Source organism: Cherax quadricarinatus, chromosome 2 (genome assembly GCF_038502225.1).
Source record: "Cherax quadricarinatus isolate ZL_2023a chromosome 2, ASM3850222v1, whole genome shotgun sequence".
Taxonomy (NCBI): domain Eukaryota; kingdom Metazoa; phylum Arthropoda; class Malacostraca; order Decapoda; family Parastacidae; genus Cherax; species Cherax quadricarinatus.
Genome location: NC_091293.1, coordinates 79,273,898 through 79,287,834, shown reverse-complemented (window position 1 = coordinate 79,287,834; position 13,937 = coordinate 79,273,898). Strand labels below are relative to the sequence as shown.

The 13,937-nt window shown below is 38.8% G+C and overlaps 1 protein-coding gene across 3 annotated transcripts in view; it reads left to right on the top strand.

The window, feature by feature from the left end:
- Positions 1 to 13,937, top strand: part of LOC128684301 (prestin) — a 149,867-nt gene that overhangs the window by 114,745 nt on the left and 21,185 nt on the right. For all 3 annotated transcript variants that reach the window (XR_011392499.1, XM_070089196.1, XM_070089192.1), the window contains exons 10-12: positions 1,935 to 2,111; positions 4,435 to 4,707; positions 11,738 to 11,911. Coding sequence is in view for 2 of the 3 variants with exons in the window: in XM_070089196.1 (XP_069945297.1) it covers positions 1,935 to 2,111; positions 4,435 to 4,707; positions 11,738 to 11,911 (624 nt within the window). In the remaining variant the exon portion in view is untranslated. The remainder of the gene's footprint in view (positions 1 to 1,934; positions 2,112 to 4,434; positions 4,708 to 11,737; positions 11,912 to 13,937) is intronic.

Genomic DNA, 13,937 nt, shown 5'->3' with positions numbered 1-13,937 from the left:
CTAAATTAATTAATCTGATCGCCCTCCAGTACATAATGATGCAAGGTGTGACAATAGTCCATCTGGCAAAGTTTACATTTCGTTTGGTCTACATCTGGTGGTGGTGATTTAACCTGCCAAAGATACTTGTAACCCAGCCGGAGCCGGGCGGTAGTGACATCCAAGAGTCTGCTTATCTTGTTGGATGCACCATAGACATGTGGCTCCTCCTGCATGATGGAATGATGATAGATGGACTGACTGATGTCAGTTTCGTAAGAGATGACTAAAATGCCAGTTTCGTAAGAGATGACTAAAATGCCGGGAGCAAGAGCCTAGTAGCTCCTTCTCCCGTGTAAATTACTAAATTTAAAATGAAAAACTTTCGTTTTTCTTTTTAAATTTATCCTGCCTCGGTATAGTCGGGCCAGTTTATTGAAAAAAAATTGTACATTTATAAAAGATGGGGTGGTAAGAGAAATGAAATATTCATTGGCTTCATAGAGAAATCCGAGCCTATTAATGAAAAAGTATATACGATAGGGAGGCGGGAGAATAATTTACAAAGCAGACGATAAAAATGATAAAGCATCAGTGAGCCAGTTACAACTGATAGCTCTCTGACTCACTCTGTAGAGATAATACATTTTAATGGAACCAGCAAAAATGACTGATTCACTCCTGGGATCAAACAAATTATGTATGGGCGGACTAGTCCTATTTTTGATGTACTGCAACATTTTAAGAACTCAGGGGCATTTGTGAAGCTACCAGATAAGGCTATAGACAATGGCCTATGTTACGAATGAACTGACTATGATTTTTCTTTCCACCACTGACTAACTAATGACTAACTTAGGCATAAGATCATCTAACTGGGTTATTGCACACTATTGTGTGATTAAATATTGCATCTAATTCTTGTACTTTCTGGATCAAATACTAGAGGTGTTTTGTTAACCTGGATTCTAGAAGTTTACCTGCCTTCCCAACCTAAAACGTATTGCATTTGTTGCAAGACACCTTTTATACCCCTGTAACTGAGTTTGCAGGTGCATTCTTGATTAGTAAGTTCTTAATTGTCCCTGAATTATTAAACACTAACCGTAAGTCATATCGTTTTAGTGCATTCGGTAGAATAAACTAAATTCTCGTTGTATGGAGGAAGTAACAAATGGTATCTCGATGTTATCAAAGGTTCAGTCCTATGATGGATCATCCTAGCTGCTGTCAATGACTTTTCAATAAAATCATTAGGGTTTCTTGCAATTTCCTCACCTAAATATCCCAGGCTGCAAATACGTAAAACACTATGAAACCGTGAAAGAAATACACTCCTTTTTGCTTCTCGTTTCATGGCAGGAATAATAGTGGATGTATTAGCATACATTGGTGATCTTCCTGCAAGCTTTGAACTTTAAGTTCCTCTTCACTCAGTTGATCAAAACATCCAGGAATGGAAAAGTGTTATCCATATCCTTTAACTGTGAATTTAATGAACATAAAAGTGTGTAAGGATCTATTAAACCCGAGTATAAATCATGGAGAGAGAGAGAGAGAGAGAGAGAGAGAGAGAGAGAGAGAGAGAGAGAGAGAGAGAGAGAGAGAGAGAGAGAGAGAGAGAGAGAGAGAGAGAGAGAGAGAGAGAGAGAGAGAGAGAGGTCTTTCTGTTACCCATATTTGTGGGTAATATACCCTTCAACCATGGAAAGACAGGAATGCTCATAATAAGTTTAAGGGCTAAAGAAGACACTCATGGAGAAACAGTATCCACCGTGAGGCCTGGTCTCAGACCGAGCCGCGGGGGAGTTGACCCCCCGAAACCCTCTCCAGGTAAACATTATTGAATATTTCAATCTGTGCAAACGCGTATCTTTCCACCACTCGCGGACACTGAACTGTTATATAGAACTAGCACTAGCATGATCATCAACTTATTGAACCAATCTTGGCAGGGCGTGAGCAACATGTTCGGCTCTTTCTTCTCCTGCGGACCCATGGCTGCCTCCCTCTCTCGCTCCCTCATCCAGGAGGCTGTGGGCGGTGCATCTCTCCTCACAGCATTCATCTCCTGTGCATTCATTGTCATTGTTCTCCTCTTCATCGGTCCAGCCTTCGAGACGCTGCCTAACGTAAGTACTCTTTCTGTTGACCATAAATGGGTTTATTAACAGATGGGTTTAGTTAGTGTGACTACGATTTAATGGACAAAAAGTGGCAAATGGTGTCCGGTAATGCCAACTGTCCTTAAATCCGAAAAATGTGTTTATCACGATCGGAGCAATAATAGAAAAGGAAAAGGACACTTGGTTTCGAACCCTGTTGACTGCGATCTTTCTCTGTAAATACCTCCGCTTGTTTCTGTGTGGTATATTGATATAAAAATCGATTGTGAGGGGAATGAAATACCTTGAAGTCATGCTTAAGGGCCATTGTTGTGCCCAGGATAGGAAGAAAATGGGCTTGTAAACCAGGCTGCCTAGCTTTTGAGGCATCTGTGGCAGTGTGGTCTAGTCACTTGGGAACCTTGCGAGACTCCCCTGACGTGGTTTCGAATCCTGCTGACTATGATCTTTCTCTGTATACATATATATTATGCAAAAATTACTCTGATAAAATAAAGAAATTCCAAACGCTTTCGTGATTTCTCACATTATCAAGGACCTGTAAAACTAACAGAACAGTAGAAAGATTATAAGGCTGAGACATCACCTAACAACATTACACCCATCCTGGTATGGTGTAGGTGGGAGTGTCAAGGACCTGTCATGCATAGCTTAAATTCTTCCCAACGTTTATTAATTATAAATAAATCTAATTTGTATAACACTAAACTATTATTTATACTAATTTCTATGAAGCTTGATTCAATTATATTTATCTCAACCCTAGACCTGCCTGATATAACTTTCTCGGTCCTTAAAAAATGGTGATTAAAATCTCTCAAATAAATTAACAAAGCATTAGACTCTTGTCCACTTCTAATGTTATAATTAACTTTATTGCCTTTTTCAGAGAGATTCTTGTAGACACAATCATCAGCATCTTTTGGGGAATTTTTAATGATTTTTTTATTGTACTAAGATTTTTGAATGCAACTTTAATTTTAAAATTCTTAAGTAGAGACAGTAAATCAAGGTTTTCATGGTAAGTGGTTGAATCCGTTTGTCCTTTTTCGAATTGCAAAATATGAGAACATAAGACTGGAGGAACACTGCATAAAGGCAGGTCCATATCAAAACCACCCCTGCCCAAAGCTACCCAAGGATTTGCTTTCGTATCCACGACACCAATCAAATCCAGCCCCTCCCACTCATATATTTGTCTAGTTTCTTTTTAAAGCTACCCAAGGTCCTAGCCTCTATCACCCTACTCGGAAGATTGTTCCACGCATCCATAACTCTGTTAGAAAACCAGTACTTACCTATGTCATTTCTAAATCTAAATTTATCCAACTTAAATCCATCATTTCTGGTTCTTACCTGGTTCGACATCCTCAGTATTTTATTAATATCACTTTTGTTTATGCCCGTCATCCACTTATACACGTCGATGATATCTCCCCCTCATTCTATGTCTCTCCAGAGAGTGGAGATTCAAGGCTTTAAGTCTATTTTCATACGGGGGGATTCCTTGTACAGTAAATCATTTTAGTCAACCCCCATGTGGCTCCAGGTTTTCCCAAGTATTCTCCGTGTGATTGAAATAACCCATGACTAGCATGTGTGTACTCACCTAGTTGAGGTTGCAGGGGTCGAGTCTTAGCTCCTGGACCCGCTTCTTCACTGGCCGATACTGGGTCACTCTCCTTGAACCATGAGCTTTATCATACCTCTTCTTAAAGCTGTGAATGGATCCTACCTCCACTACATCGCTTCTCAAACTATTCCACTTCCTGACTACTCTGTGACTGAAGAAATATTTCCTAACATCTTTGTGCGTGTGTGTGTGTGTGTGTGTGCCAGTATTATGTTTATTTAGCAAAATTGGGCACATTAGCAGTGTGCTGTTACGCTATTATAGTATCAGTCTTAAGTGAAAGACTTCAGTTGGGCAATAATAAAATCACCAAATACGTAATTAACTAAAGGTTTATCAGCTACTGGAACTTCAAAGGTTTATTTGAAGCAGAACCTGAGTTCTGTAACTTGAACATTACCATCTTTCAAGTCTACTGAGTTTCATGTTAAGGTATGCATTTTATGTGTTGATAAATTAGAGACCTGTGCAGCATCTGGGTATCTTAATGATGTTGACATATCGCCAACTGGTGACTTTATGAATACAATATAGAAAACAGGAGAGGCAGAAGATAAGGTTATCAGTCCCTCAGCCTAGCAGCTGGTGTTCACTACCGGTCTTGATGATTGTGCAACATCTATCTATCTAGATAGATGTTGCACGGATGCCTATTTCATCTTGTATGTATTATATAACACTGTTTTACTTCCTCAGTGTGTGTTGTCGACTATCATCGTAGTATCAATGAAGGGACTCTTCATGCAGTTTCAAGACTTCGTCTCACTGTGGGTCGTGTCAAGGCTCGACGCTCTCATCTGGTTTATCACCTTTAACGTGACAGTCTTCGTGGACATGGACTACGGGTTAATGGCCGGCCTGGGAGTGTCCCTGGTTGTCCTCCTTGCTCGCTCTCAGAGACCTCCTACAGCTCGTCTAGGACACGTCCCACACACAGATGTTTATCTGGATGTAAATAAATATCAGTTGGTAAGCTGGGAAATATTTCTATCCAGTATTGCCGTTAAAATATTTTGGCGATAATGTATATTCTTATTAAATTCTTGAGGCGGTTATAAACACACTGGGTTCACACAGAACCTGCGGGAATAAGAGGGAATCAGGTTTAATTCGCGAACCTTTCGCCAAAAGCTTTTGCTCCATCTCATCTGTACAGATGCGATAAATTAAATAAATTTTTGAAAAAGGAAAGTCTTCAGGTAAAAGACTTATTTCGTTGCGCAAAATTGTTCAAGTGGAGGAACTGATACAGTGGAGGAACTGATACAGTGGAGGAACTGATACAGTGGAGGAATTGTCAAATTGGAGGAAATGTCAGTTTGAAACAAAAAAAATATATGATAATTTTTTACTAACACAAACCTCCAATGTCAACAACAGAGGAATTCACTGAACAAAAGAGCAAAATAGGCAGCTGCCTAGAAAATCTTCGCTGCCCAATGTCAAATATTATCGTCTTTGAAGATTTCAACATATATAATACATGAGATACCTGTATCTTTATTCTGGAAACGTTTAGCCAAATTTAAAGAACGGTGGAATATGAGAATAAGTTTGAGGTAATCTGTCCTTCAACCTGGAGTCGATGTGCCCAGTCTATCAGTTTTGATAATAGACTGATGGAAAGTCGACAGTAACAGACATAACCATTGTACCGTTCAGGTACCTGGAAGGACTCTGGCCCAGCAGGTTCATACCAGTAAACTTTTGTAACTACAGTAACAGCACCTCCTGGAAATACGCTAGACCTGATCTTCACGAATAATGAACTAATCAGAAACATAATCTCCAACAAAATGTAATCTGTAATAAAGTTGGTAGAATTACCGACAATATGTAAAGTAAAAGGACACAAGTGCAACTAATGTGACATTTATTGTGGCAACGTTTCGCTCTCCAGGAGCTTTATCAAGCCATTACAAACAATACATGGACACAGAGGGTATATAAAGGCTCAGAGTGAGGTGAATACTAGTGAGGTACCATTTCGATGTTCACTAGTGGTAGTAGTAGTAGTAGTAGTAGTAGTAGTAGTAGTGGTAGTGACAAAAGTAATACAATATGGTAGAGCAATTAATTCGTACATGAGTAAAAGGATATAAAAGCTATTACTTGGATAACATAAAAATAGGTTGGACAAATATAGTGGAAAGAGGCAGCTCGTTTCAGTGTTCACTCTCTGTAATGTGCTTTGTGTAGTATAACAGGAGAGACTATGTGATGGCAGGGTTTACTGTTTTCAGGAGGATTCTTGCTAAGACTTCGGAGATGGTGAAGCTGCCGTTGTTTTGTTTAATTGTATTTGAAACAGCGATCAGTGCTGATTCGAGGCACTTTCGTCTGCGGAAATTAGTTTCTTTGATCACTAATTGGGCGTCTCTGAATTTCATGAGATGATTGGTGGAATTTCGGTGTTGTACACAGGTGTTGTTCAAGTTATCGTTCCTACATGCGTAAATGTGTTCATTGAGGCGGGTGTCGAGGTTTCTTGCTGTTTCACCTTCGTAAATCTTGTCACAGCCTTCACAGGGTATAGTGTAAACTCCTGCATTGACTGGTTCGTGGTGCTTGGATTTTGTCCTGGTTAGATCCTTTATTGAAGTGCTAGAAGCGATGGCGACTCTGGTGTTAGCTTGTGAAAGTACTTTTGAGACATTCAGTGCAACCTGGCTGTTGGGAAGAATTATAACTTTGTTGGGAGTGGTGTTGATGCGTGGAGAATTAATGATCTGAAGAGCTCTTTTCTTGCAGTCTTTGATGAAAAAAGAAGGAAAATGTAACTCAGTGAATGTTTGGTGAATGTATGTACATTCCTCGTCAAGAAACTCAGGACTACAAATTCGGTATGCTCTTAGGAAAAACCCGATGATGATGCCTCTTTTGGTCTTGGTATCTTGACTGGAATAGAAGTGTGTGAGATCATTTTTATTGGTGGGTTTCCGATAAACTTGAAATCTTAGGTTGGTGTCTACTTTGTGAATAAGGACGTCGAGGAAAGGTAGCTTGTCATTGGACACTTCTTCTAGTGTAAACTGGATCGCGTCACTTGGTTACGTTACGTGGACGATGTCCTCGTAATAACTCCAAAACGTTTTGATGTACGGGATCTTCAGGCAAGGCTCAACGCAGTTGAACCGGCGATCCAGTTTACACTAGAAGAAGAGTCCAATGACAAGCTACCTTTCCTCGACGTCCTCATTCACAAAGAAGACAACAACCTAAGATTTCAAGTTTATCGGAAACCCACCAATAAAAATGATCTCACACACTTCTATTCCAGTCAAGATACCAAGACCAAAAGAGGCATCATCATCGGGTTTTTCCTAAGAGCATACCGAATTTGTAGTTCTGAGTTTCTTGACGAGGAATGTACATACATTCACCAAACATTCACTGAGTTACATTTTCCTTCTTTTTTCATCAAAGACTGCAAGAAAAGAGCTCTTCAGATCATTAATTCTCCACGCATCAACACCACTCCCAACAAAGTTATAATTCTTCCCAACAGCCAGGTTGCACTGAACGTCTCAAAAGTACTTTCACAAGCTAACACCAGAGTCGCCATCGCTTTTAGCACTTCAATAAAGGATCTAACCAGGACAAAATCCAAGCACCACGAACCAGTCAATGCAGGAGTTTACACTATACCCTGTGGAGGCTGTGACAAGATTTACGTAGGTGAAACAGCAAGAAACCTCGACACCCGCCTCAATGAACACATTTACGCATGTAGGAACGATAACTTGAACAACGCCTGTGTACAACACCGAAATTCCACCAATCATCTCATGAAATTCAGAGACGCCCAATTAGTGATCAAAGAAACTAATTTCCGCAGACGAAAGTGCCTCGAATCAGCACTGATCGCTGTTTCAAATACAATTAAACAAAACAACGGCAGCTTCACCATCTCCGAAGTCTTAGCAAGAATCCTCCTGAAAACAGTAAACCCTGCCATCACATAGTCTCTCCTGTTATACTACACAAAGCACATTACAGAGAGTAAACACTGAAACAAGCTGCCTCTTTCCACTATATTTGTCCAACCTATTTTTGTTATCCAAGTAATAGCTTTTATATCCTTTTACTCATGTACGAATTAATTGCTCTACCATATTGTATTACTTTTGTCACTACCACTACTACTACTACCACTACCACTAGTGAACATCGAAATGGTACCTCACTAGTATTGCACCTCACTCTGAGCCTTTATATACCCTCTGTGTCCGCGTATTGTTTGTAATGGCTTGATAAAGCTCCTGGAGAGCGAAACGTTGCCACAATAAATGTCACATTAGTTGCACTTGTGTCCTTTTACTTTACAAAATGTAATCTGATCACAACTTCAACAAAGTACAAACATAATGTACGTTCAGACGTGAATAACTTGAACATAACCAGCTGGTGGGAATGTTCAGTAACTTTAACTTCAAAAGTCAGCCTTGAATGAGATAAAATGAACGAGAAACTGTTACAATCCTGGGAAACCATCCTGGCTTCTCTTAAACAAAAACCATACACGGTAAAAATTAATGTTCATGGATACAATTACTGTATGAAACATGTCTCTGAGGAAAGCCAAAAATGATGTCAAACGTACAAAAATTAAATAAATACAAAAAATGACGTCAAACACAAAAATGAAATAATTTAAAAAATGAAATACAAAAATTATCAAGCATACAAAATGTCAAACGTACAAAAATGATGCCAAACGTACAAAAATGATGTCAAACGTACAAAAATGATGTCAAACGTACAAAAATGATGTCAAACGTACAAAAATGATGCCAAAAGTACAAAAATGATGTCAAACGTACAAAAATGATGTCAAACGTAAAAAATGTCAAATGTAAAAAAATGATGTCAAATGTAAAAAAATGATGTCAAACATAAAAATGATGTCAAACATACAAAAAATGATGTCAAACATAAAAATGATGTCAAACATACAAAAAATGATGTCAAACATATAAAAATGATAAACGTAAAAAATGTCAAATGTGCAAAAATTATGTCAAATGTTTAAAAATGATGTCATACAAACATACATGATGAACGTTTAAAACTTTACATATGATATTTTTGGTAAAGTGATTACATAAGATTTTTTTGTTAAACTGCTCAAAAAAATCACATTAAATGAAAAAAAAAATTCGCTGATATATTGCAGATGCAGAAAAAAATAAAGACTTTATATTAGACAGAACAAATACAAAGAGAAAAGAAACCCAAGTCTTTCATAAATTTAAAAATCGAAAATATTTTTTGCATCTACAAAATGCAAAGTCAAAAGCCCCTTCCACTATTGGTTCATTACTCGAAGGTTTTTCATAAACCGATGATGGTAAACCAACACCACGAATCACGAAATCGTAATAACACAATTTGCAAACAACTTAATGTTGAACAATTCATTTGTCATCATAAGAACTCTAAACGATTCATTAACTCCGTCTTCTATTTAAATTACCTACAAACATTACCACACTTCACACATACCTCGAAAAATATTGCTTTGAGTGATTCACCTGATTCCTGGAAAACTGTGTTTAGAAAGTAATATAAAATACCATTAGCACGAGCACTGATCTTTGATGTTATTTAGAAAGATGGAATTCCAGAAGCCATAAGAAAGGTGCCGCGAGTTCCTCTTGAGCAAGGAAGCAGCAGAGAGATGGTTAACAATTACTGACTCACTAACATAACACATCACACGTCTTGGAAGTGTGTTGGGGTCCTAAGTTACTGATATTATGGGAGAACTTGTCACCAAACAAGCTAGCTTAGCTTCAGAGCAGGAAGGTCATGCCTTTCTCAATTACGAAAATCACTTTGGCAAGACAAATGATGGCTTTGGAAGGAAACCAATACACAGATGTGGTTTACATAGAATTTGCAAAGACATATGGAAATTCATATTTATTATAAAATAGCACACAGAAGAGGTGTGGTAAACCAAAGAACATCCAAGGCAAGATAAGAAATATTAGCTACTTCTTTATATAACTCTTAACGGATGATACCAAAATATGCATGAAAAATCACCTCAGTGGGGGAAAAAAATACAGATATCAAGAAAGTTTTACAGTGGAGAAAGAAAAGTAAATGATGGTCAGTGAGGATGAATTTTAACAGCGTGGAAATGAACAATTTACAGCAAGGACCGGCTATGAAGCACAGACATGATCTGAATAAAGGGGCTAGAAAACAGACAAGGTGCAACACTTGGGAATCTTCCGGAAACGTTTCGCCAGTCAGTAGCATCTTCAGTCCAATATAGAGAGATGCTGGAAGAGAAGGAAAAATTTCAGGAAGTCAGTCCTTTAGCCTGATTACCTCAGGCACCGCCTCTTTCATAGTTTCTCTGCATTGATAAAGTCACTGGCTGGCGAAACGTTTCCAGAATAAAAATTCCAAGTATAGCACAAGTGTATTATTTATTACCAAAACGCAGACATGTCATCTCATAGATGGCCGGAACCTGTGAAAGAATCAGGAACAAAATAGCCAGAGGATCTGTCATTTAGAGAACAACCTACGAAATGATCATCTGTTTTATGAGAATTTCCAGAACAAGTGAAGCAAATAATGGACTTTCATCTTACCGCAGCATCTTTCAAGATGGAACGGATATCAGAACTAAAAAATATATCCACGGGATGTTTCCTGTCCGTACAGGGCAGAACAAACAACAAAATATACACTTCCGACAGTGATTGAAAACGCCTTTAATGTAATCTCTTAAAACAAGCGTGACAGCAGTTACCGGTTAAACCAGGGCGAGGTTTACCCGGTAACTGGAAGGTAAGTCGTGGTTTGTTGGTAATAGTTATTATAATTTCTTGAGTCAATTGCCTGTTAATATACACATGGAAATTACTCAAGGATCACGTCCCTAACCTGCACTCTGTCATAACAACTTACCGGAGTGAGAGAGAGGACACTGTGTTTACATCCGTAGTCGTAAGCTTTTCAACCCGCCACCAGCAGCCTTGTCGGTCTGCTATCTCCAAGAAGCGCCAGATCACCCAGGTTATTATGGCTATGTAGGCCTGGCTGCTAGCAGCGACAGCCTGGTTGACAAATTAGTTATTGGTTTGTCATCCTTAACCGAACTATTCACCACCCTTCCTACCAACAACTTCTTCGTCACTCTGACTACCATCTGAAATCTGAGATTATAATTTAAATTCTAACTTAACGATCTGAACTTGGAGATTACCATCAGAAATCTGAGATTACCATCAGAACTCAGAGATTACCATCTGATCTCTAAGATTATCATCTGATCTCCGAGATTACCATCAAAACTTTGAAATTACCATCTTATCTTGGAGAATAATATCAGAACTTTGAGATTACCATCAAAACTTTTAGATTACCAACTGATCTTTGAGATTATCATCTAAACTTTGATATTATCATCCGATCTGAGATTACCATCTGATCTCAGAGATTACCATCAAAACTCTGAGGTTACCATCACTACTAAGAGAATTTCGCCTACACATCTGACTATAAAGCCACAATGTCTTCCTTCTAATATGTCACTAAGTTTTTTCCTGACTTTAAAATACCTGACATTACTAACTGGCTTTTATGCTCCTAGTCTTTGTAGCATTGGTATGTAACATTACATTCTTGTGTTTAGTAAGTATAATGTTACTGGTTAAGGCTGGCAGGAGAATGCCAGTTGATTCTGATACGTGATTCTTAAAGAATTGCTATGAATGGGTACCGTTATTTTCAGTGCTAAAAAAATACATTAAGTGTTCGTCTTATTTAGTATGGGAAGATTTTCGTTAAAATCCATCTTATTAGATGAGTGTCATTAGTCAGTCCGTCGAGCGAATAACGCTCTGGCCTCCGAATTTTAGGACTCACTTGCCATGGGTTCAACCCCCACCCGTTCCCTGATTTATTTTCAATCATATTATGTCTGTTTTGTGAGTAGTAATATTTCCTCCCCGGTGGGTTGGTGCTGGGCGACCAGGCGGTGGAGGTGGCAGGTGTTAGCATCTTCCAGTTCGGTGGAGCTCTTCACTTTGCCAACGCTGAATACTTCCGCTCGGAGTTGTTGTCCATGCTTGGGCTGGACCTGACAGCTTCGAACCTCCGTTTACTGCAACAGCCTCCCTCTCCACATTCCACCAAGCCTCTACAGCCAGTGAGTAGACTCTGCATTATGACAACTCACTATACTACTCCATTTAACGTTCTTTTTGCAATCTGTGTTTTTTTTAAGTGTAAGAGAGGTCGTGCATTAAGTGTTAGTGCTCGTACATTGTGTTAGTGCTCGTACATTGTGTTAGTGCTCGTACATTGTGTTAGTGCTCGTACATTGTGTTAGTGCTCGTACATTGTGTTAGTGCTCGTACATTGTGTTAGTGCTCGTACATTGTGTTAGTGCTCGTACATTGTGTTAGTGCTCGTACATTGTGTTAGAGAGCTCGAACATTAAGTGTTAGAGAGGTCGTACATTAAGTGTTAGAGAGGTCGTACATTAAGTGTTAGAGAGGTCGTACATTAAGTGTTAGAGAGGTCATACATTAAGTGTTAATGTACGACCTCTCTAACACTTAATGTACGACCTCTCTAACACTTAATGAACGACCTCTCTAACACTTTAACACTTAGAGAGGTCGTACATTAAGTGTTAAAGAGGTCGTACATTAAGTGTTAGAGAGGTCGTACATTAAGTGTTAGAGAGGTCGTATATTGTTAGAGAGGTCGTACATTAAGTGTTAGAGAGCTCGTGCATTACGTGTTAGAGAGGTCGTACATTAAGTGTTAGAATGCTCGTACAGTGTTAGAGAGGTCGTACATTAAGTGTTAATGTTCGACCTCTCTAACACTTAATGCACGACCTCTCTAACACTTAATGTACGAGCATTCTAACACTTAATGTACGACCTCTCTAACACTTAATGTACGATCTCTCTAACAATGTACGAGCATTCTAACACTTAGAGGTCGCACATTAAGTGTTAGAGAGGTCGTACATTAAGTGTTAGAGAGGTCGTACTTTAAGTGTTAGAGAGGTCGTGCATTAAGTGTTATAGAGGTCGTACATTAACACTTAGAGGTCGTGAATTAAGTGTTAATGTACGACCTCTCTAACACTTAATGCACGACCTCTCTAACACTTACTGTACGACCTCTATAACACTTAATGCACGACCTCTCTAACACTAAATGTACGACCTCTAACACTTAATGTACGACCTCTCTAACACTTAATGTACGACCTCTCTAACACTTAATGTACGACCTCTAAGTGTTAGAATGCTCGTACATTGTTAGAGAGATCGTACATTAAGTGTTAGAGAGGTCGTACATTAAGTGTTAGAGAGGTCGTACATTAAGTGTTAGAGAGGTCGTACATTAAGTGTTAGAGAGGTCGTACATTAAGTGTTAGAGAGGTCGTACATTAAGTGTTAGAGAGGTCGTACATTAAGTGTTAGAGGTCGTATATTTAGTGTTAGAGGTCGTGCATTAAGTGTTAGAGAGGTCGAACATTAACACTTAATGTACGACCTCTCTAACACTTAATGTACGACCTCTCTAACACTGTACGAGCATTCTAACACTTAATGTACGACCTCTCTAACACGTAATGCACGAGCTCTCTAACACTTAATGTACGACCTCTCTAACAATATACGACCTCTCTAACACTTAATGTATGACCTCTCTAACACTTAATGTATGACCTCTCTAACACTTTATGTACGACCTCTCTAAGTGTTAGAGAGGTCGTACATTAAGTGTTAGTGTATGACCTATCTAACACTTAATGTACGACCTCTCTAACACTTAGAGAGGTCGTACATAAAGTGTTAGAAAGGTCGTATATTGTTAGAGAGGTCGTACATTAAGTGTTAGAGAGGTCATACATTAAGTGTTAGAAAGGTCGTATATTGTTAGAGAGGTCGTACATTAAGTGTTAGAGAGCTCGTGCATTACGTGTTAGAGAGGTCGTACATTAAGTGTTAGAGAGCTCGTGCATTACGTGTTAGAGAGGTCGTACATTAAGTGTTAGAATGCTCGTACAGTGTTAGAGAGGTCGTACATTAAGTGTTAGAGAGGTCGTGCATTAAGTGTTAATGTACGACCTCTCTAACACTTAATGCACGACCTCTCTAACACTTAATGCACGACCTCTCTAACACTTAATGCACGACCTCTCTAAC